The 26,920-nt window shown below is 38.4% G+C and overlaps 2 protein-coding genes across 3 annotated transcripts; both read right to left on the bottom strand.

Moving 5' to 3' along the window:
• Nucleotides 1–885: 885 nt before the first annotated feature.
• LOC143877786 (Eukaryotic aspartyl protease family protein) lies at nucleotides 886–7,368 on the bottom strand. 2 transcript variants are annotated; one of them, XM_077380010.1, is made up of 9 exons: nucleotides 6,728–7,367; nucleotides 5,319–5,436; nucleotides 4,661–4,887; nucleotides 4,321–4,560; nucleotides 2,221–2,374; nucleotides 2,051–2,136; nucleotides 1,749–1,863; nucleotides 1,538–1,610; nucleotides 886–1,270 (listed from the first exon to the last, which is right to left on the bottom strand). In XM_077380010.1, the coding sequence occupies exons 1-9, from the start codon at nucleotides 7,267–7,269 to the stop codon at nucleotides 1,158–1,160; spliced, it is 1,668 nt and encodes a 555-aa protein (XP_077236125.1). In that variant the 5' UTR covers nucleotides 7,270–7,367; the 3' UTR covers nucleotides 886–1,157. The 2 variants fall into 2 exon arrangements, with proteins under 2 accessions (XP_077236125.1, XP_077236126.1); XM_077380011.1 differs by lacking the exons at nucleotides 886–1,270; nucleotides 1,538–1,610 and having other exon boundaries at nucleotides 1,749–1,871; nucleotides 6,728–7,368.
• Nucleotides 7,369–9,218: 1,850 nt separating this feature from the next.
• On the bottom strand, nucleotides 9,219–20,393 carry LOC143877785 (RNA-binding (RRM/RBD/RNP motifs) family protein). The gene is made up of 9 exons (XM_077380009.1): nucleotides 19,877–20,393; nucleotides 19,674–19,771; nucleotides 16,672–16,912; nucleotides 16,481–16,578; nucleotides 16,326–16,391; nucleotides 14,937–15,017; nucleotides 9,837–9,905; nucleotides 9,625–9,731; nucleotides 9,219–9,539 (listed from the first exon to the last, which is right to left on the bottom strand). Exons 1-9 carry the CDS (start codon nucleotides 20,233–20,235, stop codon nucleotides 9,453–9,455), a joined length of 1,206 nt encoding a protein of 401 aa, XP_077236124.1. The 5' UTR covers nucleotides 20,236–20,393; the 3' UTR covers nucleotides 9,219–9,452.
• Nucleotides 20,394–26,920: the final 6,527 nt, after the last annotated feature.

Genomic DNA, 26,920 nt, shown 5'->3' with positions numbered 1-26,920 from the left:
AGAAAGAGAGAGGAGTGTCTCGCTGCTGCCAGAGCAACGTTGAGGAGCAGCGATGGTGAAAGAAGTTGCCACAAATATTGATTTCCAAATAATGTCTCGCAGAACAGATTTGAAAATCAGAATTTTTTGCACTGTTGTAGCCGATTTGGAAATCTAAGGATATGATCTAGTTGAAAATATAAACTAAATCCAAATCAAAATCTTGTTGGTATCCAAACGTGGCCTTATGGCATTTGGATGCCAATTTAGTATCACAATCCCTGAAGACTACTATACAAGATTCATAGGTAATTATTGTTTGTCTGGTGACATGGCGTCCATGTTCCCTCATTATATTTTACATGCCAAATTTCTCAAAAATGGTGGAATTCTTCATGAAAAATTGTGTTTTCTCTCTCTCTCTTCCCTCTCTTCTCTTCTTTTTCTATATTGATAATGACACCCCCTCCCACTACTCTACGAGGTTGGCAACTAAACACTACTTATCACTATTTTACAAGGTAAATTTTAGAGGGATCAAATGTTTGTCTCGTCCCTACTGACTACTCATACCACTAATCTACAATGTAACTACCTGCAACCAAACATAAGAAAAATTATGTAGAAAAGTTACACCCACATGATTCACTTCTAATTAGGCCCACCTACGCAAGATGATCACAACCGTTCAACGAGAGGGTGCCTCGCTGTTAGGGAAATAAATACCGGCTTTCTAGCTTTATGGTGTGTTCGGTCCCCGATAGCTAGAAGAAAGGGAAGGGGGATTTTGACATCTTGGTTAGCTGAGATTTCAGTATTCCTAAAAAAAACAGAGGCCAAACAGGAGAGGTAATTTTGAAAAAAGAAGAAAAAAATAGACCCTATTTCAGTATCAGTTGCAAATCATATAAAACACTAGTCTCCAATAACAAGAAGAGTACCAAGAACAAGAAAGATAAGTGATCCTCTTCATATGAACTGTACAGGGTGAGGATGTGGTTTCTAGTGACAACAACGATAAAAATATACATAGAGATTTACATAAAATCTATAAAAGATAGCCCCCAAGAACAAGAAGAGTAGCCGAACTTGTACATACTAGGCAAATCACATCTGATCCCTCTTTCCTTTGATATTATATCTGATCTCACTTTAGTATGGTGACTGAAGGACTCAGCTCAGAAAAAAGGGAAGCTCTTAAGATTTTGTGGCTGGACACAATCTGATTGGGCCCATCCAATCTTCTGATGAACATTGTCATACACAACCAGTAGTCCACGCAATGAAATGCCTGCAAAATTCAAATTTCTAGATGTTGCTCCCTCATGTAGAAACAGTAGCCCAAGACAGCGACTTTAATGAAATCTAACTTTTTTCTCTGATGAACGAATTTAGGAGTGGTATTGAGATGAAAAATCAGTATAGCAAACCACAATCTTTGGGTCGACCGAAAGTTTTAATTTCCCCCGACAATCTTTGGGTCAACCGAAAGGTAATTTCCCCCGACTACGATACAAAACTTTTTCAAAACAAACAGTTCTGAAGAAACTCGACATACCTCCAATTATATTCGTCGATCCATCATGTACTCCACTTCCATCCAGGATTCCCAAGCACACATTGCCTTTTTTCTGTAACCATAAAATATTGTAAGAACTACGAAGAAAGACCCTTGGTAAAAGTTTTCGGATGATTCAAAAGGCAGAATTAAAGATGGGATATGGGCAAAACCCAATTTAAATTTCAAAAGGCTAGAAGAGAATCCTTACGCTTATGATCAGGTAACCCTCAGGAGGAATCATTAGCATTGTGGATCTGATCCACCATCTACTTCCGAAGTGTACGGTCAAGGGCTTAAAGAACTGCTTCACTTCTTTAAAAGACCTGCAGAACTGTAACCATTTTAATATTTTGTGGCATGCACTTAGAAGTAAAATAGGTTTCTAATTTTTTTAGAATAACTACAAATGGTAGTTTGACAAAGACACATTTACAATATATAGTGCAAGTACTGAGTTATTTGGGTACATTATGTTATATGGCCGCATCGAATTAACTAGCTTAAAGATACCTGATTGCGAAGTTAGCTCGCCAACAAACTGGCAATGTCAGATCTGATTCATCTTGGATAAGTGCTTCAGGGGAAATATCTTTGAGCTTCAATGATATTTTGAAATAGTCAAAAGGATAGAATAACAAACAATTCTTGATTTTTCCCCAGGACTGCTAATAAATACTTACAGAAGTGATTAGGCTGTTGTACGCTTCTTTTGTTAAGTATGTATAGGAGCTGCCACTATCGAAAATCACTTTCCCAGCATTGTTTCCCAGCCTACCAATGCTGAGCTGTTGGCCTCCAAAACTTAATTTATTAATTTCGGTAGAATAGTAGTTTCTGAAAGATTTGAAAAGAGAATGGTTGATCAATGCTCTTGGTTTTAATATAAATCTTAACACCATAAGATAACAATTAAATTTTCATAGGGTGAAATGATGCTTTGGTGCAATAATTACAAGAGTAACAACATTAAATGAAGAAGCTAAGAAATGTAGTTAAATTTTAAAAAATAAAATAGAGAGAGAAACTAGAATAGAAATAAAATTTTAGGAAAAAGAGGGTTTTTTAATGGTATTAGAAAACAGAGTTAAAAAAAAATAGGGCGAAGCTATGCTTTGGTGCAATAATTACAAAAGTAACAAGAAATGAAGAAGATAAGAAACGTAATTAATTTTATTTTTTTAAATAGAGTCGACAATAGAAACAAATTTTTAGAAAAAATAGGGGTTTTTTAATGGTATTACAAAAAAAAGAGGCTTACAAAATAAATGTATAAAATAAAACATCAACCCATCATTCTAATTCATTTTCAACACCTGACACATATATTAAGTAGACAATTATCTAAGTGAAATTTAATGAGTGCTGATCTTTTATCACTCATAAAAACCCAAAAAATCCTCTTTCATCCGCCCCAACGTGTGTGTGTGTGTGTGTGTGTGTGTAACGAGAGAGAGAGAGAGAGAGAGAGAGAGAGAGAGAGAGAGAGAGAGAGAGATTTGTACCAAACACTGCAACGTTGCATGACGTTATGAGACAATGAGACCAACAAAGTGTGGTTTGACAAGAATTTAGTTTGGCTAAGCGATGACATGGGTTTGAGGTGGCAGACCCAGACTATGACCAGTTACACAACAGGTAGCTTGGACATATGTCTGCATTAGTCTACACTCACAAAGTCACAGAATCCTTAAATACATGTAACTCAAACAGCATAGGGATCGTATGGTTGGTGGATGCTGAAAATCAGGTGTGGAACATTAGGCATTTCTATATTTTTCCTTTTCGTCTATTCAAGATATCTAATATTTTTTAATGTTCCTAGTTGCATTGGTCTATCCATATGACTGGATTATGGTCATTTATCAAGCCTATGAAATTACTATTTCTTTATCCCATCAAAAGTATGCAATAATTTTTTTTCAAAAGCATGATATATAACAATCCATCGTATCTGTTGATATGACACAATCATGAGAAACAGAGGTCAAGAGTTCTTGAGTTATCTTTTTTGCATTTTTTGCGGGATTACAAGAACTAGAAGTATGCACTTTAAACCAAGGTTGTCAAGGCGGGAATCGAAAGCGGGATTCGATTCGGGATTCAAAAGTAGGAATCGAAGGCTACTGGGATGGTGGGAAGCGGGAATCGTGGGTTTGCCAGAGAGTCGACAGGGATTCGTCGGGGAATCGCTGAGAGTCACTGGGGAGTTGGGATTCGCAGGGAATCGCCTGGGAATCAGGGTTCCTATAAAGTGGGAATCGGGGTTTTCATAAATTGGGAATCGGGGTTCGGATTCGGATTTGAGGATTCGCGAATCCCCAACTCCAGGTACGAATCCTGCTTCTCTGCTTTAAACCTTAGGACAAACAAGAAAAAAATAATGAAGGGTTAAATGAAACACTTGACATGATTGGCCAGATTAAAGGCACCAACACCAAAAAAATACAAATAAATAAAGTCTCTACACACATGATGTATTCATACACATGGCCATGAAACATTTTGCTATCCCCTAAGGTCATCAAATTTATGAATTAGGTATGACAATAGCACATAAAATAAATAAATGCAGCACAATAGAAGAGCTAAATCACAATTCATGATGAAATGATTATTGAAAAATAAGAAAGCTCGTTTGAAAATTTAAATATATAATGCTTACTGAAGGTACAGAAAAACTGTGACCAACTACACAAAATGCTTTTTTACATATAACTAAAATTATTAAAGTTAGCTTCCATTAAAAATAAATCAATGAAAATTTTAAAAGCAATACTCACGTAGAAGGATTATTAGGCATGGGAACCCAGGTCATACCCTGACGAGGAATAAAGTCATCACCAAAGAACATATATCCACCTCCATTTACATCACTAGTAATACAATGGCCCACCACATTTTTGACAATACCACGACTTGCCAACTGAGAAGGGAGGCTAATTGCTGATCGGCTAAGTCCAAGTATCCCATCAGTCTTTGCAGGAGAGACTAAAAGTTGACCTTGTTGATCATATGCACACCTATAAATGGATATTGCGAACAAATACATGAATTAACTTTAATTTCATAACCTGTGTAACAACTTAGCTTCAGAAATATAAAACATTATGTGATCCATACCCAAAAACAAATTTTGACGTCAACAAGGTTCCATTTGCAATCATTAGCTGCACTTCATCTCTTACAAGAACACCCATGGAGGAGCTATTATCTGCATATTCTATCTCATAGTCACATTGACAAGAGTCACAGTATCCTTGATTCTGATTTCTTTGCAATTCGAGGCACAAAGAATCTCTTGCGGTCACTAATTTCCCTTTAGTAGGCCTGTAAAGAGGATGTGGTCCCTACAATAATTGTCGCCATTAAAGTACGGGTGATGTTTTTTTTTTTTTTTCTAAAACCAATTATCACAAGAAGACCCTGTATACATTTTACTTCTCAGATTAGACAGAAAAGAAACAAAGTAAACAATTCTTGTTTCAATGATTCACTCGGAACTTCTTTTTTTGTTGTTGTTGTTGTTGTTGATAGGGGAAATAAAAACATATGGCATAGACTTGTACAAGCCTAACACAACAAGAAGGACCGACCATGCATCTGCAGAGTGTGCACAGGGACCTATTAAATATTAAGTGTAAATTCATCATTGACACAATTAGACACCACAGTGTCCACATGGGCAAAAGATAATGTTTACGAGTTTGACCACTCAAACTTCAATTAAATGAAGAAATTGGAATTTGATAAGAATCTTGAACTACCCATTAGAGAGTACCTTGGCACAGCTAGTGCATGGAGCATCACACTGTATCCACGTTAAGTCACTCCCACTATCCATGTCAAGATGATAAGGTCTCGGAGGATTCCCAACAACAATGGAGACAAAATACAGTCTGTACAGCATCTAAGCCAATCACAATTCAGTTAGAATTAGAAAATGACAGCAAGCATGTTACATACATACATACCTTTCAAAAAGTGAAATTGCAAGAACAAAATCATCTAGAGTGCAATACAAACGCAAGATATAACTAAGTAAAAGTAAGTCGCATTACAATAAAATTGGCTATCATTTTCAAAAAAAAAAAAAAAAAAGTAAGTCACATTATACTATAAACTATATATAACAGCTGTATCAGTATATTGACAAACCTATATCGAACCAATGTTTAAGGCAGGGATCATAAAGAGTGTTGTCTTTATTAACTGTGTCATAATCTCATGACAAATGGAGGATGTGAAGAGTCGTAATTTTAATTAAATGTGTCATAATCTCATGACAAATGAAGGATGTGAAATACCATAGTGAATAGATTCAGTTATATTAGAAGAAACAGATGCCTGTCAGATAAGCTCTTAGTTTTCTAAGAGGGGAAAACTTGGGTTCTACTGTTCTACTGTAATGTCTGTACACCAAGGTACACAATTATTATTCCACCATCGAGTGGGTAATGACTCAAGAGTCCTGTCTTGCAGCTTCACTTTGCTTCCTTATATTCTCTCATGGTCCTAGCACAAAGCATCTTGACCTAAGACATAAAGTAATTGGTTCAGGAGATAAAGGATCTCCAACAATATTTACATTAAGCATTCTAAAAGGATTGTGCATCTCCTTCAGTCATAAATCGGTTCTCTTACGCCCTAAACCTTTGATCTCTTGCCCCAATCCCTACAGCTAAAGCCCATCATCCCAGTGCAAAAATTTGAACTAAGGGAAAAAGATCCATTGCCTATCAAGATTGAGAAGCAATGTCCGCCATTCAAAAAAAAGGTTGAAAACAAGCGTTAGTACACATATAAGAGTTGCATGGGACTACTCTGCTAGAAGCATGACGGCATGACCCTTTGACCTCCACAACACAGCTGATAAGTAAGAGTTTAACACAATCAACATTTCAAAAATCTAAATACCCCTTCAAGGTCAACATAGTTGCTTAAATTCCTCTAAGAAGATAATGATTTAGAAGCAAAATTTTCCATCACTACATTTATCATAAAGGCTACAGTTAAACAAGTAATAACTAAGAAATCTATGCTCTACAAATTGTGTTTTTGCACACAAAGGAGGACTGATGACCCTTCCCTCAAAGTGGGTCAAAGAAGATCAATCATGTTGCGAACCGATTTGAGTTCATAACATCAGGTATAGGAAAGAAATAAAGAATCTACCAAGTACCAACGTACCCATCTGGATACACATTCCCTTTGACAGGAAAAATGGTGGATGAATTGAATGAAGACGAAGAAGAAGAAGAACCCCATTCACTGTTCTTCCTCTTGCTCAATCCATTAATCGCGGCCTCATCTCTCCTAACAGAAGTTCCAAGCTTAAGCTCTGCGTCCTTCAGGAACCCAGACTTGGGATAAAGAGTGAAAACTATAGAATTGACTTGGCGTTGCTCCTCCTCGGAAGGACGATGTAATTCAAAAGGGGAGTCCGGAAAGGGAAAAATATAAAGGACAAAGGTGAAAAGTAAGGCACCCAAAAGACCAAAAGTAGTCCTGAAGAGTAATCTCTTGCATGAGAAGGAGGAGGAGATTGGAGGTCCTGCATTTGCTTGAACGGGGAGAAGATTTCTTTGTTGTTGTTGTTGTTGATGATGATGATGATGATGATGAATTGGTGGGTCAGAGAGGGTGAAAGCAGTGATGGTTTTACCTTGGGCGGGGTCATCTGGAGGAGGAAGAGATATTATAACTACACCTTTTATTTGCCTCTCTTCCATCTCTCTCTCTCTCTCTCTCTCTCTCTGTGTCTGAGGAGAAAAGAAAGTGAGTGTTTTGTGTTTTATATTTCTCAAGGGGTAGAAAATTAGACGCGGGGATGAAGGAAGGTGTCCAGAAGGGAGGAATGCTTCACTACTACGCAACCTCACTGTAAATTGGGTCTCGCCTTTGACTCATCTGAACCGTCCATCTGTTTTTTTTTTTTTTTTTGGGGGGGGGGTCTTTTCTTTGGCTATGAATATTTTCTGACCGTCCGTATTCAATACATTATTTGATGCTATAATTGGATAATTGACTTTGATTTTTAGGAAGCAAGACTTATAAGATAGACGGTTCTGATCAACTAGATGTGGGACCTACTGTTCCAATGTGGGCTGGATTTGTTGCTCGGATCAACTAGAGGTGGGAACCACTGTTCCATTGAGGGCACTGGGCAACGACTCAGATTATATTACGAGAAATTATAGGACGAAAGGCCGTATGAACACGTACACATCATCCCATCCTTGATATTTGATCCGACGCTTAACGGATCTTTCTAACTTCCGCGAGGTGCGCGTGTTAGGGAGCATTGACTTGAGATGAGAATACGCCTTAGCAGGCTGACGATCACGGTTAGGAACACTTTAACAATCAACAGTAGATCCCACAAGGGTATATATGCATGTAATCTGAACCATTCATCTGATGGACCATCACGAGGCCATCTGTGTTGTCCGAGTCCCATTCTGAAGCGGCATCCAATCCAGGCCTAGAAAAATCAACTTAGCTTATCATGATCAGGGTCATCGATCTAGTAGGCCATAAGATGGACGGTTGGATTTGTCAAAACAAACTATGATGATCAGAAGATGATCCCAATTGGTCCTGTTTTTCTATTAAATGATGAATATTTGCTATTTGCAAGGCATAATCGAATGGCTGAGATTGTTGATTGGCGTCATCTTGGGAAGTCCAAACATTCCACTTGGGGGCCCACTAGATCAAAAGCTCTATTTCATTGAAAATGTGGGCCACATCTTTAACTCTATACAGGCATAAGTAGATAGGACTTACTCTGTTGAGATTCTTCAATTACTTTAGATCCCTAACTAAAATAAAGTCCAAGGAAACACTATTGAAATTGATGGAAGTAGAACTGGGCTGAACAGAATTGTCCGAGAATCTCTGTTTTAGCTGCTGGGAACCACCCTATTTAGAGAAACTGGGCAGAGCGGACCAGATTTCACAAACACCATTCTCATGTTTTCATCAATTTTTTTCATTCTCTGCAGTAAAATAAGTACAAAACCACAGCCGAGAAGCGTTAAAGAACACAACCTAAACAACCATCAAAATAGTTTCTACATGTGATGGTTTTCACATTCAAACAAGTTTCTACATTGCTAACAGGTTACACGTGCCTTGGTTTTTTTTCTCATGACTAGAAATTCGTAATTTGCTTCTTCTACTGTCATGTTCAGAACAGGTTGATATTCGTCACATTCATAATCCAACTAGTGTCAGGATTAGACCTGGATAGATCCTTTCACCTTCTTCATGAAAATTTTCTAACAGATTCACTAGCCGACCCCAACTAGTTTGGGAGTTGGGACAAAGGCTTAGTTGAGTTGAGTTGTACTAGAAATTCGTAATTTGCTTCTACTGTCTTATTGAGAACAGGTTGCACCATACCAGCTTGTGGTAGGACCATGTAGTAAATGAGCCAGGCAGCATTGGTCTTAAGTCTTAACCAAGCATAAAATGTAGAGAGCCAGGCTAGAAAGGACGACCAAGTTCAAAAAATGGCGAACCATTTGGTATTTCACCATGATCATCTACTGCCGCCGCTATTCCAGCTCATTTACAATGGTGACAAACTGCATACATCAAATGTGAGTTATAGAAATCTACATTTATCCAATGTAAACAGTTCTACTTCCATCAATTTGCCACAAAAACAAAGAGGTGATGAGCTATAATCAGAAGGAATAAAATTGAAGGGTATCTTCAAGATCCATACAAAGGAGTTTTTAACAAAACCCCCAACCCAGTTCCCCTGACAATGAGAACTAGGTGACACGTTTTCATTCGGACCAGGCAATCTTTACATTCTCCCATACTCATCTTCCCCTTCCTGCTGTATCAACTGTAGTTAGATCAGTTAAAATCCGCTCGAATCGATGCTGCCCAATCTGAGATCTCAGACTGTCGGCCTCTGTCGGTCCCTATTGAATCTAGGCGGGTTTGTCTTGGCAACATCAACAACTATCATCCAGCCATTTATGATCTGCAAGCAAATTGAACAGAGTCAAGTTGTTTTCTCAAGAGAAGATCTGAATATTGGAGCCTTAGGAAGAAGGGTTTTTTTATACCTTGCCGTTCATTTCTTTCAAAGCCACACTTGCAGCTTCTTCCGTTGTGTACTCTATAAATGCATATCCCTTGGACCTTTTGGATATCTTGTCCATTATAATTTTAACTGATGAAAAGCAAAGTATCAATATGGTTTGCAGGCCGAGTGATGGAAATAAAAAATAATAATAGATTGGTATGAGCATTCCTTGACAAGTTAAACAATCCATACCGTCAACAAGTTCGCCAAACCCTTCAAATGCTGCACGTAAAGTTTTCTCGGATGTATAAAAAGAGAGGCCTGCCAAAAAACAAAAAAAATGGCATCATCAGCAATTAAAGTTGATTGTTTAAGTTAAATTGTGGAAAACAGGGAATATGACCACTAATATGAGCTTGAGATAATATTTTATTTTTAAGTTGACAGATTTCATTAATATTGAGATAGCAATCGGGACCAGTGATACCATCCTGCAGTACAAAATATTGTCACTAACTGGACCGGCATACCGTGACCAGAACAAAAAGGAGTAAACAAAACATTTACATTGGAGAATCAGCATTCCTGCTCTAAACAGTGGATTGTCTTAACCCCAATCCTCCAAAAATAGAGCACATCCAGGAGGGAGAACAGAGCTAAAGTATCTATACGAGAATCCGAAGCGAAAGAACGAATCTCTCAACCTATGGCTGTAAGATGTAAATTCTGGATAATCAACAAGTCAATCATAGAGCTATTTTGTCGTTGGATTCCTAGGGTATAGCCCCGCCTAAGTTCCTTTGACACCTCCCAAACCTATCTGAATCAGCTCTTTTCCATGCTTCCACTATTATATCGTATCTTTCTTTTTCTTTTTCTTTCTCCTCTATCTTCCTACTTTTTCCCTTTACTCTTCTCTCTTCTCTTTTTTGGGGGGGTGGAAGGCTTTTCATACCGGGTTACTACCCGCGGCCCCCTTATCCTCATTCTCCTTTCCAATTTCTCTACACTCCTTCATATTCCTGATAATGAGCTAGAGATAATATGACCGGCATCCAAAAAAGAAAATGAATAAAGCATACCTTGGAAAAACCGAAATAAGCAACATTTCTTCCCCATGACTTGAATTAGAACCCTCTCGAAAATAAATATGGTGCACACTTGTGCAATAGGGTGCTGATCAAAACACATCATTCCCAACCGATATAGGCGCTCATAACTTAGAAGTACAGAATGGCAGTGTTTTCTTTTTAATTTTTTCCAATTACGTTATTTAACAGAAGAGTTAATAGTGCACATTAAGATATAGATTTAAATGGTTATGGAATTGTGTCCCAAACAAGAAACCTAGTCTCTAGTGGACACACTCCTTGGCCAGAGATATCACATGATGAACAGAAAAATCAGCAGTTAAATATCCAAGGCCCCTCTCAAGTACCTCATATTTTTACAGGCACTGATTGCCACTACGAGCACCACCCACTTCTTCAACAACATTCAAGAAATACCCCATGATATGATTAAAAAAATAGTTTAAACAATCTCTTGTAACACGGCACAAGTAAACATAGTTTGAACTTTGAACCTTTAAGGGTAATGAAGCTCAAAACATTGCCTTCTATCCATCCACCTCATCTTTAATAGAAGCACCCACGCCCAGAAGACATGGTTGCCAACAAATTTTTTTTTTTTTTTAAGATAAAACAGCAATGTGATGGTTTACACATTCAAACAGGTTTCTACATTACCAACAGGTTTACGCGTGCCTTGTTTTTTTTTTCTCATTACTAGAAATTCGTAATTTGCTTCTTCTACGTCATATTGAGAACAGGTTGATATTTGTCATATGCGTAATCCAACTAGTGTCATGATTAGACTTATTCAAGGAGTTGTCATCTGTCATCACTACATCCACTTCTTAATTCTCAGCACTGACTTCCAGCTTCTAAACAAGTCATCTACATTGGTGAAAGAAAAATTGTTAGTGAAAATGTGCCTAAGCATGACAGACCATTGACCTAGTCCCTTGCACTGATGATGTCCTCTCCTCTGCTTTCCCTCTAAAGATTTTATTCGCTCTCTCCAAAGACTGAAATAAAAAAAACCCTTGTGTGAGGCCTCCAAAAATGTGACCTTTTGCAAAATCGGGTTGCCAGACCAGTCTGTCTAAAGATCTCAAATAACATCTGCCATCAAGCACACCGCATCAAAAGATCAATGGGGTTTTTTGTGAAGTTCTTCCTTTTCTTGTGGACTTGCTCCTATTATGCATAATTTTGTCTTAAATGGCCAATGACTCAACTTATTGCAGCACATGATCACTTCAAACATGCAATCCAATCAGGGCATTGATCCAGTGAATAGCCTGGGTAAGCAAATTAATACCATTAAACTAGATGGTACAAGCTATATCTTGAATGGTCACAATCTGCTAAGATGTATACTAAAAGACAAATCAAAGAACCTTCCCTTTAAGAACCCTCATATGTAAACCTGAAAGCTGAAAATTTAGTTTTCATGTCTTGTTGGTACACTAAATGTGACAAGAGATTAGTCGAGAGCTACTTTTCCACCAATTGCTAAAGAAATTTCGGATAAGGTTTCTCAACTTCACTCTCTTATGGATGATGTTCCAATAATTTATCAATCGCATCATGGGGTTATGACTCCTTGTCAGTGGGAGATGACTCGAGTATTTTGATCACTGCAAAGTAAGGACGAATAGGATCATTACCGGCGAATTGTTCCCACTACTGAGATTTTAAAAGAGACAGAACAAAGGATATTTGAATTTCTTGTAGGGTTGAATCTAGAAAATAAGTTGCAAGGGGTTAAGGTCCTAGGAAAATATTCTCTTCTTTGGATTCAGTGTCTAACAGTTAGGATATTCTGCCATGTACCAACTTCACTATACATGTGGCTGTGGTCCCAAGTCTAATAAGAATTGTGGTACTGGTAATGGAGCTAAACTTGCGAATTTGACTTCTACAGAAAAAAAAAAGATTGCCAGGCACTCACTGAGGTAAGAGAAGATGCACATGGGATGTGCACTGAGATCTTATTAGCATCTAAGACTGAAGCCGAGATACCCCAATGGGGATATTGACTACTAAAGGAAACCAAAAATTAGCCTTTATCTATATGTATGTTCTAAGAAAACACGAATGTTTGGGGCTAATAGAATAGATAATCCAATAGCCAATAATCATAAACCCACGATAAAAAGGGGAGCTGGTAAGAGCTCTTGGCTCTCCTTAAAGACAAGTGATCCTGGTCCTCATTAAAGAGTGGCAGGTGGAGTAATTTGCTTCACTATTACTCAACCTGTACTGATGCGCAATGAGTATTTCTATTGAAAGGTGACTTTATTTGAGGAAAAGCAAATTCAAACAAGAGGGGGTCGAGAAAACCATAAATCGCTAAAAAAAAAGGAAAATAGAAATAGAAAAACCCAACAATCACCGCTAAGCTATAGGACTAGAGTTACAAACAACAAGAGCCAATCTACTAGTCCCAAACATTGCAAGATCATTAGTCTCCTTGTTAGCACTGGGAGGGATACGAGAAACGGAAACAGATAAGATGGAACATAGAGGAAGAAAAGGCCATCAATAACGCCTTGATTTCTGCCTCGCTTGAATCAGCCACCTATGATGCAGAAAAAAGCCTAGATAATAGAACTGGTTCGTTTCTAAGCACCCCTCCATGACCGACGGGATCCAAATTGCCTCTAGAATTACCATCAAAACTGAGTTCCCCACAATAGGGGCAGTGAAACCCACCTCGATAAGCCTTCTCTTGTAGCCTTTCTGCTACATGCAATTTTCATCAGCTTACAACTTTTCCCAAGGAACAACCCCAATGAACCTGTGAATAAAATCCTTAGGGGTGATAGATATTTTGATTCTTGATGGATCACACACACATGCAAATTCTTAGATTCAATAGGATTCTGCTCCTTTCATATGCCCCACATAATGTCCAAGGGGTGATATTCCAGAAGATCTTGCCCTTCTTACCAAAAGTTGAAATATGCCATTCACTCACCAATTCACCCACAAACCTCAAAAATGATCAGAGGACTCCGAATTTACCCAGATCCAACATCTCTTATCTGACTGGCGAGGGGATATAAATCTAAACTTCTTTCACCAACTCAACGAAGAAAGTGTCCTCATCTTCTTTGAATTATCTCCTAAATGACCAGTTCCATTCCACCTTAGACACTAACCATTGGTTGGTGTACTTCAAAAAATGTGATCTCAAAGTTATATAGGATCCTTGAATATCTCAATACTGCACCCAGGAAAGGTATTGAGTATACTAATCATGGGCACATGGACACAGAGAAGCATACTAGCATACACCGGGCTGATCGCATATTGCTAAACAACCCACTAGAAGTCTAGAAGGCATTGCATTCTTATTGGAGAAAGGTCAAATGTCAAAGCTAAAGATTACGTAGTAGTTGTGAGTTGATTGTGCTCAAGACTCCTCAGCTAAATGGGATTGGAATTGAAAGTTCCCATGAAGCTTCCTTGTGATCCTCAAGCAACTATACGCATCACCTCTAATCTAGTGTTCCATAAGAGAACGAGGTGGATTTTCAGTGTCTCGGGGAGAAAGGAGCAGCAAAGATAGTCATTGTTCAATACGTCATATCAAAGATCAACTTGTCAACATTCTTACTAAGGCCGTGGGAAGGAATAGACTTTCTCATATCCTTTACAAGCTGGGACATGATTGACATCTATGCTATGGCTTGAGAGCAGTGCCGAGAAGATAGTTAAGTTAATAATATGGCAGTTTCTTTATATATAATGATATGATCACATGGCACTCAAGCAGGCAACCATGATAACTCTAGGCTTGAGTCAAAGTTATTTCTAGCAATCACTAGCTAAGATTCTAGATTCCACAGCTAACAATGAAATCAAAGGAACACTTCAGAGCCCTAAATTTAGAGAATTAAGGAGGGCCGCATATATACTGAACCACAAATCAAATTACAGGATCAAAGAGCTTGGCTTTGGATACCTAGGTTCCCTAATAATTTATCCAAATCAAGAGAAACATGGTTAAGATCATTATGAGACTCCCTGGTGGTTTTTGTGTGCTAGAATCAAGAGCCAACATGTCTAGAAGAACTTTGATTACGTAGAATATGCATGCCTGGACAAATAATTTGCTAATTATAACCTGCAGTATTTTCAAAATATGTGTGTAATTGGATTTAATACTTAACAAATGATTGATTGCATGCATCACTTCAAGAAATTTTATGTAGATTAAGTATGAAAAGAGATAATTGAAAGGATCTAAGGCCAAAATACAATACGGTAAGTGACATACCAGTTACAAAAAGCCTTTTTGTTTTTATCATGGGGGTCTCATTTGTATCTGAAGAATCAGGCAAATTTGTTAACTTCCCACCTGTGAAAATAGGTAACTGATAAGCTAGATTGAATGCCATTGTATGGGAACAGCCAAACAAAACAGATCTTCCCACTGGAACTTTGATATCTTCCCATGAGAACTTTGAATAATCATATACTTTCAAGTTAATGTCACCAGGAAATGTTGTATCATTAGTCAAATAAACACAAACTTGTAAGAAAGACAATTAGCAACTCATACGCATGTAAATAGGAATCTATACCACACACGGGTATTGTCATGCTCTCATTAAAGGCTGCATGCTTTGAATGGGCTAAAGCTTTTATGCTTGCATACATAGTAGTAAGTCCTTGCAGTCATTGTTAAGGTGCATGCTTTTTACACATTTGAGCATTGCCAAGGCTCTCAATATATCCACGATTAATATAGATATTATGATGTATAAATAATGCAATGTTATGTTATATTATATTTTACTACACAGAAACCGGTCACTCAATAAATGGATCAAAGAGCCATAAGGTCATCGCTGATGTAGTCAGCAAGAACATGTCTACTGCAACTATCCTGCATGAAAATCCCTCCCTGCTTCCCAATGCTGACTACCCTGTGTGCTCCCTCTATGGGAAGTCCTAAAACTTCTGGCCTCTTTTCTCTTCTCAACATTAGTGTTGCAACTCACAGTGTCACCATCTGATGCATATCACAATAATGTAAACACATGACATAAAGAGTCATATAAATACGTACTTGATTATAGTTTTAGCCGGAAAGATACAAGCTGGCACATACTTCACAGTTCACACTATCCTAGTTTGAAGAACCAAGTTTGTCAACAAAATCAAGAATTATTAGAAGAACCAAGTTTGTCAACTAAATCAAGAATTACATCCAGAACCTCATTACATCCACACAGTCGTTTTCCACTGTTTCTCCAATTATATCTCCTCTATCACAACCATGCACTCATAAACAGGTTAAATTCCTCATGAAGGTGTTTATTAGAACCTAACGAGAGCAATCAGCACCAATAAAGGCCTTCCAGAACACTTTCATGAGAATTGTAGAAAACACAAAGGGCATTGATGCTTTCCATCACATCATACAAGCTACCATACATTTAACTTGACTACAAGGTCTCACTAAGTGGCATATTCGTCGGCAATAATAGTGATGATTATTAGTAGGGTTGAGACTATTGGAGTGATTTTGGCAAGACCCAGACACTATTCAAAGCAGTTCCTTGAGATGGCTAAAAATCAGTGAAATGAATATTCACATTACTTAACACATTGAATGTATAAATGATCCAAAGCCAATCAACCAAAGTTCAAAAAGAAAAACCTCCATAATCCTTATTTTCCGACCCAAAATTTGTATCAGGCTGAACAGACAAAACCCCAGGCACACCTGCACCATGTTAAGAGAGTGGTTGTTTCAATACCATAATACAAACACCTCAAATGTATAACCTAATAATAAATATGATGTATACTCACCAACCAGTTCCCGTGCACATTCCTCATCAATTTCACAACAAAACCCAAAATTGTATTGCCACGAAATGTTATATATGCACATTTGTGCATCTTTTTCACTATAAAAACATTAACCCACTTTCAGAAAATATAAGGAAAAAAATTGAAAGAAAAGAAAAGAAAAAGAAACCAAACTGATATCCATAACTTACTTCCCAAAAACCTTTGTTAGAGTTTGGGCATAATAATCCACCATTTGTGCCTTTGAAACCACTTCAACTGACGGCTTTTCCATGCGAACAAGCCAGTACTTGGAATCCCCTCCAGAAGACAATTGAGAAGTTCCTCCATTCGACTTTTCTAGATGACCCAACAAAAAATTGGAAACGCTGTAGTCCTTTTTTACTGATTCAAAATCCGTATCAGGCCTAACAGACAGAACCCCCGGAAGACCTGCAACGAAACAAGAAAAGATTAAAAAAGAGAAGAAAATAAAGAAAGAACACCCTCCTTACTATAATCGAACAACAGCACTAGTGTTGGAAATTGTAAATCAAAATCAATGTTGATTGTTTTGAGAAGAGTCATTGTGGTATTCTAGGATAGGTATTATGTGTTGAAAAATGGAAGAGTCCTTGTACGTTTTCTAGGGTCCTTGATGTTTAGGCTAGATTATCAAAGAGTCTATTGGGAGTTCCTATGATGTTGCTTAGGATACCTAAAAGACTCATTGGGACTACACCGCAGTGTTTAATGTTATTAGCTATTTTATGAGTGTTCTGTGTCTACAAGCTATGAAGCACGGGTACGGGTATGGGGTGCGGGTACGACACGACACGGGTACGTGGGTACGTGATTTGCCAAAAAAACCGGATGCGGGTACGTTCGGGTACGCCGAATATAATAATATATTTTAATATTTTATTATATATTTATAAAAATTAAAAAATAATAATTGTAGAGCAATCAAATAACAATAACATCACCAAAATGGAAAATTCTAATATTACTCTTCATTTCATAAGTGATTAAGTTCCATATTTCATAACAAGAGGCATCATTCATTAGAAAAAAAATGTGTTGACCAGTGTGTTGACCAGTGCCTGACAAGATAAATAATTTTTAGAGAACAAATTATGAGATTTTTTTTACCGGACTTTTGGGATTTAATAATGTTTGGACAAAATAGATTTTATGAATTTTTAAAATTTGAAAAATACCCCACCGTTTGGAAGTTAAGAAAGTTAAAATTTTGACCCGACCCTTTTTCTTTGAATTTTGTACTAGAACTGGAGAGTTGACTTTTTTTCATTTTAGATTTGGGTGTTGAAACTATTTTTAATAAATCCAAAAGGGGGGTATTCCGTTATTTACACGTAAATCTTAAGTAAATGGACAATAAAATAGTAAAGACATTTTTTACATGTAAATACCGAGTACAGGAAAGTAAAGAGAAGTACAGGAGAGGAAAGAGAAGCAGCAGGAAGAAGCAGGACGTGTCGGGTACGCGTGGTGCGCACCCGACACGCAAAATTAGTTTTTTTTTTTTACAAAAAAGGGGGGTACGTATCCCGGACGTACCCGGGGCGTACCCGGACGTACCCGCACCCCATACGTGTCGGGTGCGGGTGCGGGAGCCCCGGGAGAGTACCCGTGCTTCCTAGTCTACAAGTAAGAAGTCACTTGTGTAGAGAATGCAGGCTTCAAGGGAAAAGCTTCAGAGTTAGAGAAAGGGAGAACACCGAGTAGATAAGCTTATCTACTCGACCGAGCAAGAACACTTCTCCGATACATACATACGTACACACACAAACACACACACACACACACACACATATATATAGGGGAAATGTTTTCTGCGCGATACCTCAGATAAGTTATCTGAGCAAGAGCTCAAAAAAACATATGGGCCCACATTGTTTGGATGATCCAAAGCATTCATTTGGATAGTCCAAAGATAGATAGAGTGTGCACAAAAAATAAGCTCCACAGGATTATCCTAACCCTTCGATTTGTGGAGATTATATATATATATATATATATATATATATATATATATAGGGGAAATGTTTTCTGCACGATACCTAAGATAAGTTATCTGAGCAAGAGCTCAAAAAAACATATGGGCCCACATTGTTTGGATGATCCAAAGCATTCATTTGATAGGCCCTTACATAGATAGGGTGTGCCCAAAAAATCAGCTCCATAAGATCATCCTAACCCTTCGATTTTTGGAGGTTAAAAATGGACAGATTTGTGGAGGTTTATACCCACCCACTTTAACATCCACAAATCAAAGGGTTAGGATAATCCTGTGGAGCAGATCTTTTGTGCACACTCTATCTATCTTTGCACTATTCAAATGAATGCTTTGGATCATCCAAACAATGTGGGCCCATATGTTTTTTTGAGCTCTTGCTCAGATAACTTATCTGAGGTATCGTGCAGAAAACGTTTCCCCTATATATATATATATATATATATATATATATATATATATATATATATATATAAGCATGCATTTGCTGCGCTCGAGCACAGAAACAGGGTGGGGCCACATTTTGGGTGGGATCCAAAGCATTCATTTGATGGGCCCTTTCATGGGTAGGGTGTCCACCAAAAATCAGCTCCATTGGATCACCTTAGGGTGTCCATTTGTCCGGCCAAAAATGGACAGATTTGTGGACAAACAGTATCTGTCCATTTTTTGCCCCACAAATGGACACCCATTGGTGATCCAATGGAGCTGATTTTTGGTAGGCCCCCCATCCATGATGGGGCCTTCCAAATGAATACTTAGGATCACCCCCTCAATGGCCTCACGCCCTGTTTCTGTGCTCGAGCGCAGCAACCCTTCTCTCTCTCTCTCTCTCTCTCTCTCTCTCTCTCTCTCTCTCTCTCTCTCTATATATATATATATATATATATATAACAGATTACATTTTGGTGTTTCATTTGCGTTTTTGGTGGAACTCTACACAATCCCTTTTATCCATGTATCTCACTAGCTCCCTTACCTTGCTCTCATGAATTACAACACCATTCAATCTGGGCCAACAACTAGCAGGACTTAGAATCTGAAATTGGTCATGGAACAGGAAATTGAAAGCACCCAGAGAACGAGAAAAAACTCACCACATAGTAAAGGATTTTCATTATATGTATTTCCAATCACTAGACTTATTGATACTCAAAAAGGGGAATGGAAACATACCAGCAAGCTCGCGAGATACAACCTCCTCAATGTCACAACAGAAACCAAAATGGGTTTGCCAAGACGCATCATAAATGCACATCTGAGCTTCTTTCTCACTGTCAAACCCAAAAAGAAAAGAAAAAAATCTAAAACTTCAGACCAATAAAAGAGACAAAAAAAAAGATAGGAGATTGAAGAAAATTGTTAAGTAGGAAACCCACCTTCCTAAAACCCTAGCTAGGGTTTTGACATAATGATCAACAACTTCTGATTTGGATTTCAGATCATTTGGGGGTTTCTCCATAACAACAACCCAATGGGTGCACGGAGAAACAGCATCCGTGACCGTTGATGCTGTTGACGATGAAGATAAGGCATTTGTGGAGCTGAAACTGAATATTGAAGCATTCTCTGAGGGATAAGATGGGGTATTGGAAAAAAGATTGGAAGAGGAGAGATGGGTTTTGAAAGGGGTGGGATTTACAAAAAGAAGAGGGTTCTTGTACTTGAAATTAGGGTTTGGAAGTGTTGGAATGCGGATGGTGGTAGGGAAGACAAGCTCCATGCCACCCACTTTCATGCATCAAAGTCGAAGCTCAGATGAGATTTATGAGAGGTTTTGAGCAGTATAATAATAGCCCTGTCAAAACTCTCTTTTGGGCTTTTGCTCCCGCCACAAAAATCTTGTGTTGCACTGATCGGTCCGTGTATCTCTTATTTACACCATTGGATTGCAGGATAGAGAAAATGATGTGGTTATGGCTTATTTGAAGGGAGTACTATGGCTACTGATATTGGCACTACCATGTTTTAATAATTGCACAAACTTAGCTTTTCTTTTCTTTTTAACGGGCTTCTAAGAACTTTTTGGGAGCTGTAATGATCTTTGACACTTACCAACATGGAAGTGATCGAAAGGTTCTCCGGCAACCAAGAGAAATAAAAAAAAAGAAATCGGAATAAATAGAAGTGGTATTGTGATTATTTATCCTATGAGTGCAAATAGAATTCGAGTCTATCATCCTCCGGAGTAGAGCACAAACCTAAAGAATTGAAAAGGCCCATCAACAAGATAATGACATCTCGATTTGGATCTCGTTGAAATAATTAAGCCCACAAGGAAAGAAAGAAGAGGGATCCGGAGTAGAGCATAAACCTAAAGAATTGAAAAGGCCCATCAACAAGATAATGACATCTTGATTTGGATCTCGATGAAATAATTAAGCCCACAAGGAAAGTATTAGGAACTACACTATTTAGGGAAGTCAGTGCTTATTATGTTCGGTTGCCAAAATCATGGCATTGGGATTTTATATTCTTTCCCCTAACATAGAACTGTAATTTATTGTAATCTTGCCTTCTTTCGCTTTTGGGACCCTTTTGTATCTATAAATCAATTCACTGTCATCAATAAAATAAGAACAAAGGGGACTTTCATCTCCCTTTTTGTCATGGTATCAGAGCGGGTTGATCCGACCACATGCTGAGCACAACCCTAGCAACTCCATTCGTCGGCGGAGAGCCAATTAGGCCGTCCACCTGGCACTGCTTCCTTCTTCTTCTTTTTTGAAAAATAAAATCCTCCATTAGAATCCCCATAAGAAAAAAGAATCATTTGATTTGAAGCACACTGCCAAAATTTGATGATGAATATCCCCGATATTGTTGCCGAAGAAGACGTTGCTTGTTGATGTTGATGTGCCGTTGCTGCTAAGAGACTGATCAGAACAAGTCATAGCCCCAATGGGGTAGAAAAGACTCAAGCCTCGATAGGCGAGTAGTAATGGGTCACTAAAGACCAATGCCGGAATGGGCAAGAAAACGGTCCCAATAGACCAATGCCAGAATGGGCAAGAAAATGGTCACTATGAACCAATGCCGGATGGGCAAGAAATGGGTCCTTATGGACCAATGCCGGAATGGGCAAGAAACGGGTCACGATAGACCAATGTTGGAATGGGCAAGAAACGGGTCACGATGAACCAATGTCGGAATAGGCAACAAAGATGAGAAAAAAACAAATAGATGGGTTGCAATTAAAGGCAAAAACGATGACAGCAAATTTCGATAAAAAATGGACAGGGCAATAAAAAAAAAGAGGGTGCAATAGCAGAAATGGGGTGTGTATAATCCCTCTTCAAAAAGAAAGAAGAGGGATGAGGATTGCTAGCAATACTGGATCTAATGCTGAAAAAAAATCACGAAGTCCTCCATTGTGACACGTGCAAACAAAAGAAACAGAGTGCTTATGCCCACAAATGCAAATAAAAATCATGAAAATGACCAAATCTATTGGTTATTTCCCCTTCTTTATTTTTCAGTATGGGATCCCCTTTTTAGAAGTGTTTTCCATAAAAGAAAAACGACACTAGTTCAAGTTTTCTTTTTACCTGTGATCAAAGAATGGAGAATCAAAAGCATGAAATTCTAGAAATATTTTTCCTTTTCAAACTTTTCCAAACCATCAATACAATCCAAACAACGCATTGGATTGGGATACAATATATGCAATTTTTTTTTACATGAATAATTATATCAAGAACAACCTCATTTAGTGTACCCAAAGCCTTTGACCAATGTTGTCGTGTGTAATAGATAGCATTATTTTTATTAATTTATCAAAAAACATGGATATTCTGTCAACTGAAAATGGATTGTATGTGCATTTTTTCCAAGATAAATATGAGCAGCAAAAAGTATTAGTGGGGGAACCCCTACTCCAAGCTGGGATTGCGAACCCCAGGCCAAGGTTGCTACAGTTAAACTTTGATGGCTCGAGCCAATGTAACCCGGGGTCACGTTGGCTAGGTGGCATTCTTAGGGATGAGAAGGGGTGTAGCCAAGTGAGCTTTCCCTAACCAAATTGGAATCACAAACCGAGGTAAAGTTGAGGTTAGATTCCTCTTACTGGGAATGAGAATCGTTGAGAGGAAGAACCTCAGCAGATTGTTAATAGAAAGGGACTCCCTTAATGTTAGTAGGTACCTGGATGAGTGGGAGTCAGCCTTATCCTTGGAAGTTTACACACACGATTGATGAGATTTTCAATTGACTGGAGAATGAATTAGTGATACTTCAGTATGCATAAGATTGGCTAACTCTGTCCGATTAGCTCGGCCGAGGGTTGGAAGAGATAGGCTCGCTATTTTTAATTTCCTGCCTCCTCAAGGGGTATATAGTTTGATAGTTTTGTGTCCTCGCTATTTGGTTTTTGTACTCTCTACTGGTATTAACATCCTCGATGACCAATCCCTCGTGTCTTCCAAAATCAATTTGCAATTTGATTGAAAAGTGGTAGATGACCAATCCCTCGTGTCTTCCAAAATCAATTTGCAATTTGATTGAAAAGTGGTATCGTATTGTCTTTTCAAGTCCAAAAGAGTGTTTTGCCCCTAATAAAACACAGAATACTATCATCTCATTCTCTTTCTCATTATTCCAATATTTGATCTCTGAAACTCTAGAGAAGAAGAAGAGGAAGAGGAAGAGGAAGAATAAGAAGAAAAAAAGAGAAAGAATCGGCATCGGGAAAAATGGAAAAAAAAAGAGAGGAAGAAGAAGGTAAAAATGAAGAATCAATGATGCAAGAAAAAAGTTGAAGGACCAGAAAAAGTGAGAAAAAGAGAGGAAGAAGAAGGTAAAAAAGCCTCCTTCAAAAAAAAGAAAGGAGGTAAAAAGAAGAATCGATGCTGGAAGAAATGGAAGGCGCCGCAAAATGAAAAAAGAAGAGAAAGAAGAAGAAAAAAGAAGAATCGACGAGTGAAAATTGGAAGAAACGGGAAAAATAGAAAAGAAGCGGAAAAAGAAGAATCGATGCCGGAAAAATTAAAAGTGGACGGAAAAAATCAAAGATACTTAGAATTGACTGAACTCAGAATCATCTCGGTCGGAGTCATTCCAGTCTAATTCGGGGTCATCCCGGTTTGACTCGCGGTCATCCGGGTTTGACCCGGGGTCATTGCCCATCTCGGACTGACTCCAAGTCAGACCGAGATGAGCGATGGCCCCTAGTCGATCGAGATGACCCCGAGTTAGTTCGAGATGAGCGATGGCTCCTTGTCAGATGGGATGACCCTGAGTTGATTCTTTTTTTCCCCTTCCTCTCTTTTTCCATTTTTTCTGGTTCCTTCCATTTTTTCGACATCAATTCATGCTTTTTTCCTTCTTCCTATTATTTTTCTTTTTTTCTTGTCTCTTCAATTTTTTTCTGGCGTCAATTCTTCTTTTTCCTTCTTCCTCTTCTTTTCAAATTTTCTGGCTCTTTCCTTTTTTTTTCGACGTTGATTTTTCTTGCTTACCGCCTTCCATTTTCCTGTGTCGATTCTTCTTTTTCATTCTTCTCCGTTCTCTTTTCTTCTTCCTCCCCTTCAATTAATTTGCACCCCTTAATTCCATTATTTTTTTCGAATCAAACACCTGCATCAAGCATACTTGGAATCAAATCCCTATTCCAACGCTTTATTCTGGCAATCCAAACGCACTCGAGTGAATCAATTGGGAAATGGGAGGAAGTGACCCAGTTGAAGAAATATTGATCTGAAGTTGGTAACATTCAATCCAGGGCCCGCCCTTGTTTCTTAGCTTGTAGTGTAATATAAACCATTTTTTTAAGTTTTCAAGCTTCCAACTTAGGGCTTTCACTTAGCTGACCTTAATCCCACTCAAGAACATGCATGTGTGAGATTTGAGGCTGTTGAGACTAGGGCTGCACAAAAAACCACTCAAACAGATAAATCGAACCGAATCGGGCCTTTCGGTTATGTTTGGTTCGGTTTTTATGCATATCGGTTCGGTTACGGTTACCAGATTCACAAAACCGATCCCATCGGTTCGGTTTACAGTTCAGAGAATTTTAATCTGAAAAGACCGAACCGAACCGGCAATTGTTACCAAAGGTCCAAAACCACGCTCTAGGTATAGGCTTGTTTCTTACTGGTCCATGAAAGTGGGCCAAAGGCGGAAGAAAAATAAGAAAAAGTTACCGAGCTTGCGTCTTGGTTGAAATTTGAAACGTCAGAAACCCTAGCTCTATTTCAACGCACTCTCCTTCTCTCCGCTGACCTTCAAGAGTTCAAGAGTTCAAGCCTTCATTTTCCGACCATCTGCACGGCAAGCCGACGATCCGCTGACGGATATATCCCACTAGGTTCGTACCTTCCTTCTTCAACTCTCTCTTTTTTTCTTTTTTTTTTCCCTTTTTTCAACTATGGTTTCACTGCTTCTTTTATTTTCACTGATTATGGTCGGAAAAAGAGTGGACTTAGACTTCTCTCCTTCGACTCATATTCTTCTGGTTTTATGGTGTAGCAAAAGTGTTAACCCTCTTTTCTGCCATTAGCCCATCCTCACCAAAACCAAACGGTTCAAAGTTTGGACTCCAAACCCACAACAGTTTCCACTCCTTTGTATTGAATATTGATGCCTTTATTTGGGTGTTTGTATTTTTTTTAACCTAGATTGCTTCTTCAAACCCTAGATTTCTTGCATCAATTTCGGTTACAATTTGGGAAAAATTCAAACCGATGGGATGGGTTCGGTTCAAGAAACACCCTTAAACCGAACTGGACCGAACCATGTGCAGCACTAGTTGAGACCATCACAACGTAACTGGTCTGGTCCTAATGTAGGCCGTATAATGAAAAATATGGGATCAAATTAATGGCAACGTGCCAGAATTGTGGTTGGATCCGGTCACATCCACGTGGCACACATGGGGCATAAAATGTTGTTCTTAAAGCAGAAATCAACAACGAACATGTACTAAAGACATCTATACCTTACGTATGGCTATATGAATGAGATCTGGACCGTTCATCAGGTGAGCCCTCCATTCCATACCATACCCCAGCCCAAAACTCATGAACGGTGAGCAGTCATGCCACGTGTACATTTAGATACGGATGGTGAAAGAATCTAGTTACGTGATGCAAGAAAAAAAACGTAATGAATGACGGATCTTCTGCCTAATATTGGACTCTGGGGGGGTGGGGGAGAATATTCAAAGCCTCTTACAATTTTTCAAGACGCTGCCAGTGCCCAATAAGTAAAAGTGATGATGAAATGTGGAGTGTCATTATCAAAACAGGGTACTATGTAGCTCATTCGCCCGGTCCCCAGTCATATGCAGAGTTAAGCAATCGATACTCTCGTCATTTCATCTAAATTTGAGGACATGTTCATTACTGGGGCTGCAACTCGGGTCGGGCGGGTCGGGTTTTGGAGAACCCAACCCAACCCTACCCGAGAAATATCTCGGGTCGGGTCGGGTCGGGTTTTTTTTTCGGAAAACCCACGATTCCCAAACCCGGCCCTACCCATGATAAATCTCGGGTCGGTTCGGGTCGGGTCGGATTTTTTCACGTTGACGCAATTTTTTAAGGAAAATTCTTGTTTGGCAAGGCAACTCAACTCATAGAAGCAGAAATTAGACTCACATTACACTTGAATCAAACAATGATGTAATTACACTCACACTACACTTGAATCAAACAATGCTGTAATCAAACAATGTTGTAATTACAATCAAACAATGCTGAATCAAACACTTGAATCAACTCAACTCATAGAAGCAGAAATTACACTCACATACAGTAACAGTGGGTGCGTGGGTTTTCACTTTTAACTTTTAACTAACAATAGAAAAAAATGTACATACTATAACTTATGTAACTCGAGTCGGGTCGGGTCGGGCCCCTTCAAACCCGGCTCGACCCAAGATTCATGCGGGCTTTTGAATGCTAAACCCGGCTCGACCCGAAACCCATGAAACCTGAACCCAACCCAGGGTATTTTCGGGTCGGGTAAAACCCGGCTCGAGTTGCAGCCCTATTCATTACTATGCATGTTGAGGTTTCTATCATAAAGTTTCAAATCACGACCAAATACAAAGAAAAAACACATACGAATGACGAATCTTTTAACTCCTATTGGATTTTTGTCATTTCCGGAAAGTGGAATCTCTTTGTCTAAGGTATCTAGGACTTACTTTTCTAACTTGCCATTTTGAAATCCGGTCTTCAATAATGGCGTTCCAATCTTGATTTATAATCTAGGGTTGTAAAATCCAGGTTTTAAGCTTATAAAATCTAGGTATTAACTTATAAAATCAAATTTTTAGCTTGTAAAATCCAATCTCCATGTATCCAAATACTTTTCTGATTTGACTTTAATGCTGTTAGGTATGAGTTTTTATCATGGTATCTGCATTTTCATGAAATAATCCTAATATAAAAAAATACAGCACCAACCACATAATTCAATGATCC

Source organism: Tasmannia lanceolata, unplaced genomic scaffold (genome assembly GCF_043159265.1).
Source record: "Tasmannia lanceolata isolate RefF3 unplaced genomic scaffold, GAP_Taslan_0.1 ptg000005l, whole genome shotgun sequence".
Classification (NCBI taxonomy): domain Eukaryota; kingdom Viridiplantae; phylum Streptophyta; class Magnoliopsida; order Canellales; family Winteraceae; genus Tasmannia; species Tasmannia lanceolata.
Note: the sequence above shows the minus strand (reverse complement) of the source record. Positions and strands in the feature narration are given on the sequence as shown.